The sequence below is a fragment of the Mytilus edulis genome, chromosome 9 (assembly GCF_963676685.1).
Source record: "Mytilus edulis chromosome 9, xbMytEdul2.2, whole genome shotgun sequence".
NCBI lineage: Eukaryota > Metazoa > Mollusca > Bivalvia > Mytilida > Mytilidae > Mytilus > Mytilus edulis.
This window is the reverse complement of record NC_092352.1, coordinates 48,884,254-48,893,505: the sequence shown is the minus strand read 5'-3', so window position 1 is coordinate 48,893,505 and position 9,252 is coordinate 48,884,254. Positions and strand designations below refer to the sequence as shown.

The following is a 9,252-nucleotide window of genomic DNA, read 5'->3' as shown; positions in this document are numbered from 1 at the left end:
ACCTTTATAATGTTAAAATCTCATGCAGGTTCCGTGTTCAACAAGCAGAATCGATCGGTATATATGATCGTTATAGCCAATAGTGTTCTCACAATTGTGATTGGTCTGTCAACTTGCGTTTTGTCTGCTCGGAACTCTCTATACGAGACAAAATGAGACAGAAATTATATAGATCAACGTATGGCCTTCAACAATGAACAAAGCCCAAACCGTATAGCCCGTTATGAAGGGCCTCGTAATAACAAATGTAAATCAATTCTGTGTCAAATGAATGCACATTTGACACAGTTGTTAACAAACAATAAAAATATTGGGAAAGTTGCTATTGTGAATTCCAATCTAAATTACTATGTTGTGTATGAGGTTAATGTGGTTCAATGCAGTTAAATAACTTATGTCATTGGAAACACCTTTTCCATAGATTTGCATAATAATAGGAAAGGAAATAAAAATTTAAACGGTAAGAATTTGTCTAAATCTAATTTATTCTTATAATCCAGCGGATCATATAAAGAAACTTGTATCATGATAATCCGAAAATGTTCACATCTTAAGCAGAGTGCACTAGTATTGGCACATTTATTAAGACAAGTATAGCCGATACTAATTTATCTCAAGGCAGATAGAAAATTTTAAAACAGGCATCATTGGCAATCATACCTCATCTTCTTTGTTTTATATTGCTAAGCTGAGCAGAAAAAAATCAGTCATAATCAAAGTTTTGTATTTACAAGCACTGCACTGAAAACATATCAACCACACCATGCAATTACTTAAATGTGTACTTTTGCCTCATATTACTGAAAGAGTTCTAAATACGAATAATTATTGATAAAAGTAAATCTTTCGAGTTTTAATTCACGACTTTCCTCATATATAAGATCTGCAAGGCAATAATTAACACCCTTCTTTTAAAAATAGAGATGTATATTTTTCTTGTTCTGAAACTTGACTCAGCATCCCACCTTTACCAGTACCAGCGACGAACAATTTGTCTGTCTTTTGGGTCACGTCACTACGTGAAGAGAAAGGTGAACGATACCAAAATGATATTCAAACTCATTATGAGTCGGGAAAAAAATCTGACACTGACGAAACAACAGTATACAAAACAAAACATGGAAAAATAAAGACTGCACAAGTAATTAGAACCCAACCAACAACCCAACCGGGAAGGGGTGGTAATAGTAAAATTTCAAATGGAAGTCTTCAATTAATGTTTCTTTCTATTGTTGTTCTTGAAATAAAATCGAATGCAAAACGTTTTTACATGAATTTCAAACATTTTAAGTTATATTTGTTTATGTTCAGTATATAATGATGTCACCATGATGAGCTTTACTCAATAGCGAGTTAATAAACATCACAGGTATTGTAACATGGAAGACTATGGAGGAAAGTCGAGATTAATTCCGGTGGTTTATCAACATGTTTACAGAAAAAATGGTGTCAGTTCTCAAAATGGTGTTAGTTCTCAAAATGGAAAAAGATTTTATGCAAAAGAACTTAGGACTTGTGACAATTATGCAAATCGAATTAGATATATTCCCAGGACTCAAGTTGGTTATCAAGTAGGATATAAAAAGTATGTTTATAGGTATGTAATGTATATCTTTTCAAGATAGTGTTTTTGTAATTAGCATCCCGAACACAAAAATATGTCATTCTGAGCTGCATTTCGGTTTCATAATTGACTTTGCTTTACGTGTGCCACTCTTTCAGTTATATCTATAACTTGATTCGACTGTCATACAAGTGAGAGGTTTGGCTAGTTATAAAACCAGGTTTAATCGACCATTTTCTACATATGGAAATGCATATCAAGTCATGCAGTTGTTTTCTATTCGTTAGATGTGTTTTCGATTTTTCCGTTTTGGGTTTCCCTTTGAGTACAGATTTTTTGTTATTTCACCCTCTGATAAAATATGTCACCATGACTCACATTATTGTGAATAAGGATGTCCGGTGAAATATCATATGAACCCACCGTAAATAATAGGAGTAGAACTTAAAAAAAATGTAATTGCATAAATTGACTCTTTAAAATGCTTATAAGCTCGTGGAATACATGTGTATTTATGTGTTTATGTAATGTACTATGAAATAATAATAGTTTATTTGAATTAAAGCTAAATTGTTAAAAAAAAATGTATTACAATGGGAAATAATTTCACAAATTATCATTGAAAAAATTTCCTGAAATATTCAAGTAGATATCATTCTTTTAAAAAGAAAATTATCATGAAACATAAGAAAGGAACCAGAAGTAATTTCAAAGATCATAATATTGTGAAATAATGTCATGATTAAATAAGGTAAGTGAAATACAGGTAAAAGTGAGTTGTTTTCAGATCTCAGTACAAACATAAATAAACCAGATGCTCCGCAGGGCGCAGCTTTATACGACCGCAGAGGTCGAACCCTGAACGATTGGGACAAGTATGGACACAACATTCAAGCTGGATTCAGCTCTAAATTTGGATTGTGATCAAATAGTTGACACAGCATAGGTTTCTGACACAGAATGAATGTGGTCTAATGAACTTAAATTTGTTTTTGCCTTTGAGCAATTCACTATGCTGTTGAATATTAATCCTCTCAAAAAAATGTTTGAAGAAGTTTTCTTTTAATTTATGAAATTTGAATTGAGAAAAATTGACCCCCCCTTTTTTTTTCTTTCACATGCCTCTTTCCCTTATTCCAAAACTGATCTCAATTCAAATTTCTAATGGAGTTTGCAACAATAACTACTCTTTTAAATACATCATAAAATATTAAAATATAAAAAAAAGTGCTTGTTATCACTGAATGGTAAAGATTGTTTTAATTTAGTAAAAGTGAATATACATTGTATATTGTATAAAACAATGATTTAAGTTGATTCAACTACTATTCTGGACGAAGAAAGATAACTCCAATTGAAAATGTCTTGCTATTGCACAATACTGTGCAATTGAAGATTTCTTGCTATTGCTGAATACTGTGCAATTGAAAATTTCTTGCTATTGCACAATACTAAATATAATAATTTTGGATCCTGATTTGGACCATCTTGAAAACTGGGCCCATAACCAAAAATCTAAGTACATGTTTAGATTCACCATATCAAACAAGCCCAAGAATTCAATTTTTGTTAAAATCAAACTTAGTTTAATTTCAAACCCTTTGGACCTTAATGTAGACCAATTAAGAATCTACATACACAGTAAGATTTGGCATATCAAAGAACCCCAATTATTCAATTTTTAATGAAATCATACAAAGTTTAATTTTGGACCCCGATTTGAACCAACTTGAAAACTGGGCCAATAAACAAAAATCTAAGTACATTTTTAGATTCAGCATATCAAAGAACCCCAATTACTCAATTTTTGATGAAATCAAAGAAGGTTTAATTTTGGACCCTTTGGGCCTCTTATTCCTAAACTGTTGGGACCAAAACTCCCAAAATCAATCCCAACCTGTTTTTTATGGTCAAAAACCTTGTGTTTAAATTTCATAGATTTCTTTTAACTTATACTAAAGTTATGGTGCAAAAAAACTAGAAAAATGCTTATTTGGGCCCATTTGTGGTCCTTAATTCCTACACTATTGGAACCAAAACTCCCAAAATCATTCCCAACCTTCCTTTGGTGGTCCTAAACCTTGTGTCAAAATATTATTGATTTCTATTTACTTATACTAAAGTTATAGTGTGAAAACCAAGAAAATGCTTATTTGGGCCCTTTTTGGCCCCTAATTCCTAAACTGTTATGACCAAAACTCCCAAAATCAATGTGGTCATAAACCTTGTGTTTAGATTTCATATATAAATTGCTCATAATTATCTCCCTTTGATTGCTGAATTATGCAAATTTGTTCTACCTTTGTGAAACATTTTATAATTATATAGTCGGGTATACATTGATTGCGAGTAACTTACATAGTATAGTTAATAGGACTCTATTTTCAAGTCTGTGAAATATAGTATGTCTATTAGATACCGGTAAGTACTATCCACATAACACACATAGATTTTCACTCCAGGAAAAAATCTACCTGTGAAATACCATGTGTGAAAAAAATACTCGGAAAAATTACCCCCAGGATAAAATATCACAGAGGAAGAAATAAACCGTTACTTTTACTTCAAATCTTGGAGAGTAACGCATTTCATTTCATTAAGACAAAATACGTATCACTGAAGCCATTTTGTTAACAGCGGAATTAACTTAAATTAATTGGCCGATATTTTAGATATTACTTTTGAATTCATTTTTTACAACTCAGTATTGAAATGCATCGGCATAAATATAGAAAAAAGGTTACATGTTGCATTCATTCTTCAAGAGATAAAGTCAATAAAAAAGCAAAGTCCCGTGATCGAAATAAGACTTCAAAAGTTCAATCATTTGCACTCAAACGTTTTGCAGGCTCTGAATTGGTTTAATTTGAAAGAAAAGTCTTCTTTTTTTCTCAAAGCGCGAACGTCCTCGAAAGCACCTTGGATTTTTAAAGGTTAATCTTAACCGACTGTATTTTATTGTTACTTCCGGTGCACTTTAATTTTTGCGCATGGCCACATTGTTATTTCCTGCTTATCAACCGTAAACACAAGTTTGTTGTTTATATTTAGATATTTATGTTAGCTTTTAAACCTAAATAGAAGTAAGTGAAAAAAAGAATTTAACATAATTAGTGTTATAACAGGTAAAAAAGCTTTTTTTAATTATTGGCAAGAGCTTTGTACCATGTAGCTTTCACAGCTGTCGGCGAATCGTTGTTCACTTGCTCCACCATAAGATTATTTTACACTGGAACATGTGTACTATTGTCTTACACCAGACCACAAGAGCAAGATATGTGGTTCTTCACCATTTGAATTAAAAAAAATCATGCTCTCCATATTTGATACAGCATAATTTCTGGAGTGGACAAGTACAAAACTGTATCTCCCATGTGTGTATCATTGGTCCTACTTGTTTCCGGAAAAAGGCGTACGCCTTTCGCCGGTGGCGAATGCCCGGTGCACTTGTTTCACAAAATTTTGGATGCGCGCGCAATAACGGCTTACGCCGCCCTCGCCTATCTCAGGACTCAGGCGAAGGCGGCGCATTTTCATTTCAAGATGGCGGAAAGAGTGTAAGTGAGAAAAACTAAAGGTTACAAATACTGAAAAACAACCAGTAAACGAAAAAATATTATTGTTATGTGTAATTTATCTTCATACTTTGAAGATGGTGAAGAGAAAGCGTTCTTTTTTTTAAGGTTTATGTACCCTTCTGTGGCCATTTTTGTACGAATTTTTCAAACCTCAATAGTATCAAAACTAAAGATATAATAAAATATAGAGATAGGTCATTTAGTACATGTTCCAAGGGGAAACTTGATGATAAGCATTATTTTTTACTGTGTCATTGCATTTGATAGAAAAAGAGGACTTTGTGGCAAATAAATCAAGATTTTTATAGAAAATCTACAGCCTTTAATACAGAGATTTTTGTTATAAAATTTGAAACATAAATTACTCACTTGATTTTCTATGATGTGCTAGTGTTTATTCTTTACAAAAAGTTCTAAGTAACCTGTAAATTCCAAAACACCTCGTGCTGAGTCACTAAAGTCGAGCGCACCCTAAAAGGTGTACTTGATTTTGGCCATATTTATACTTGTCTTAACCAATAACTACATTTATAAACTTGTTTTAAGGAAATCAATGCTAGCACTGCATGCAATAATCCTATATCTATCAGTCATCAAATTGCCAAATATGAGAGTACAAGGATAAAGGCTGTGGATTTTCTATAAAAATCTTGATTTATTTGCCACAAAGTCCTCTTTTTCTATTAAATGCAATGGAACAGTAAAAAATAATGCTTTGCATCAAGTTTCCCCTTGGAATATGTACAAAATGGCCTATCTCTATTATTCATAATATCTGTAGTTTTGATACAATTGAAGTTTGAAAAGTTCGTACAAAAATGGCTGCAGAAGGGTACATAAACCTTAAAACATAATAATTAATCTATTAACCTATTACAAAACAGAAAATTTCTTTAAAAACAAAGCAATGACAACCTAAAATACAATTAAATTAAGATAATAAAAATATTAAAGCATGAATATTTTCGTCAATGTTTTAATAAAACTCCTTAAATATGTAATTATTCAAAAATGCAGATTTAAAGGCTAAATGATTATTTTCCTAATGTTGGATGATATGCCGGTTTACTTGTTTTGAGTCAAAATACGGCGTACGCCGTTAGCCGTTCGCCGTTCGCCGTTCGCCTATCCTTTGTGAAACAAGTTGGACCCTTGTCTATAGAGTGGGGTGCTCATTTTCGCCACAAGTTTCCATGTTTACTGCACTTTTTGTTTAGGTCTTTATGTTTTTGAGGTATACTGATATTTCTATATGAACATACACATCATAAGCAAAATATTCTTAAATTGAAAACATGTTTCTTTTAAAAAAAAAATCATCTGAAAAGTAAGATTAAAGGCTGTTTAAAATTTCCTGATATTTTGTCAAAGGGGGCACACATTCGCCGTTTTTACACATCTATTTAAAACCTAATAACTGCAGCTTTAGGCAATATTTATCAAATTAATTTCATTATAGATGGATATCAGACATTTCAAAGGTGTAAAGAACTGAAATTTATAAGGCAATCAGTCAAAGAAATACTAAGAAATAATTCTTTGAAATCAAGTTTTTCATTTAGGAAATTAACCAAAAATACTAGTCAGTTTTTCTGTCCTTTGCGGTAAGTGTCGAAATTTTTTCTAAGTTTAAAAAATAATCATAGTTGTTATAAAAATATAATTTACCGGCATATTTCTTCCGTTTCAGCCAACCTTTGAAGTTTGTACACCTCAAAATCATAAAACGGCGAAATTGTGTCCCTGGCGAATATGTGCGCCCCACTCATCGAGTTTTTGTTCTATTATTATTAAGAAAGCTTTATGACGTCACGATTTCCATTGAAAAACCATGTAAAGTTCAAAAACATATGACATACGAAAAAACATATGATCTGACCATACATCATATTAGTACACAATTACTACAAAAAAGTAGTATAATATTATTGTAATCACATGTAGCCCTTAATAAGTTAATTTCATTTTGGATTCTGTGTGCGGAGAGATTTTAAAACCACAATATTGCTCCAGACAAAGTAAACCAATAGGTTTTACATGCAACCATAAAATAGACCAATGCCAGACAAATTGTCTATGTACTAAAAATGTATGTCAATTTACTGAATATCAGAATAGAAAATGTATTTAAAGTCGTAAACATACTTCATGTACTTTAAATAAAACCTCTATGGGGTCTATGACTCCAAAAGATTCATAGAAAAAATGCAGAAGGTCCAAATACACAGTTATCGTCCCTTGATTTTCATTGTCCACGAATATAGTCCCTAGTGTGGACAGTGTGTTACTTGCCATTCTTTTTATATACCCCCTCCAAATTTATTTCTTCATGTTTTATGCCTCAAATAGCAAGTAGGGGGATTACTTTTACACTGAAAAAAATTGATTCATGAATTTTAAGGTAAAGTAGTGATTTGTTCCAGCTGAAAAAGGTTAAAAATAAGTATTTCGAAAGCTGTCAAAAGATTTCAAGACCCCCTGAACATAAAATTGTCCATATTTTGAGTTAGAGCCGATGAAGTTTATTGTAATTTTGATATAATTTGTCCCAAAAGTAGTACATAACACTGTAAAAATATTATTGAGAAAGCACAGGTGGGATTTTTTTTATTTCCATTTATTATCTAAAATAAATGCACTACGAAATAACTGTGTACTCAGACCTACATGTAAGACATGTAAGAGGTGAAATCATGAAAAATAGAATTTTTACTTTGGCAACTTCCCTGAATGATTAAATTGTTTAAAGATGTCAAATAACATGAAATTAAAGGATTTAAACTTTTATTTGATAGAAATTCTTCAAAAATGACCCATTTTGGCATTACATGGTCAAAATGAGCATTTTAAAACTTGCACAAGTGGCATTCTGACTTTCTATTTGCAGATCTGACAGGTTTTCATGAGTCAATCTTTGCGTTTCTATAATTTAATGTATAACTCATTTGTGAACTCTGAATCTACAGAAAAGATGATTATCTCAGATAATGTGTGCAAAATGTGTTGTATAAATATTATATGTTTATAATCTGTACATATTTACACATATCACTGTAATAAATAATTTACATACTTACTACAATATGTGTTTGTTCATGAAACGCAAAAATCATGGAATTTAATAGAAAACAAAACAACAGACTTAAGCGGGGGGCTTAAATTAACATAATTGTCCTGTCTTCAAGTACATGTACCTATGACTTTTCAGTGGCAGATCCAGAATTTTTCATAAATGGGGCCCACTGACTGCCTAACAGGGAGCCCCGCACAAGTCATGCTTCAACGATTCCTTGTAAAATCAACCATTTTCTTTTTAGAAAAGTGTAGGGGCTGGCCCCTGAAAAACCCTCTGCAGTTTTTTTATACGCCTGTCAAAATTTTGACGGGACGTATTATGGTATACAAATGTCCGGTGTCTGTCTGTCCGTCCGTCTGTCCGGCATAAACATGTCACACCGTAACTTGAGAACGACTTATCCAAATTTCATGAAACTTAATATAGTTGTTTCTTATGATGGTCAAATGATCTGTATACTTTTTGGTGAAAATAAGATTTAAACTTTTTGAGTTACGGCACTTTGTAACTAAAACAGGGGTGTGTTTTTTTTCACATGTCGCACCGTATCTCAAAAACATTTCTTGATTATTGCTTAAAACTTTACACACTTCTTAGTTTATATTAATCTTAATATCTTTATACTTTTTGGTGATGATTCAAAATTTCATTTTTGAGTTTTTGAGTATTTTGTAAAAAAAGGGGGAGGTTTTTTTTACTTGTCGCGCCGTATCTCAAAAACGATTTATGATTATTGCTTAAAACTTTACACACTTCTTTGTTATATTAATCTAAAGATCTGTATCCTTTTTGGTGATGATTCAAAATTTTATTTTTGAGTTATTGAGTATTTTGTAAAAAAGGGGGAGGTTTTTTTTACATGTCGTGCTGTATCTCAAAAACGATTTATGATTATTGCTTAAAACTTTACACACTTCTTTGTTATATTAATCTAAAGATCTGTATACTTTTTGGTGATGACTTAAAATTTTATTTTTGAGTTATTGAGTATTTTGTTAAAAAGGGGGAGGGTTTTATTACATGTCGCGCCGTAT

General features: G+C 31.7%; 1 protein-coding gene across 2 annotated transcripts in view; it reads left to right on the top strand.

The window, feature by feature from the left end:
* The first annotated feature begins 1,311 nt into the window (after positions 1 to 1,311).
* Positions 1,312 to 9,252, top strand: part of LOC139488520 (inactive rhomboid protein 1-like) — a 28,515-nt gene continuing 20,574 nt past the window's right edge. The window contains exon 1 of one of the 2 annotated variants that reach the window (XM_071274218.1): positions 1,312 to 1,597. In XM_071274218.1, the coding sequence (XP_071130319.1) occupies positions 1,380 to 1,597 (218 nt within the window). In that variant the 5' untranslated portion in view covers positions 1,312 to 1,379. The remainder of the gene's footprint in view (positions 1,598 to 9,252) is intronic. The other variant, XM_071274219.1, reaches the window with a different exon arrangement.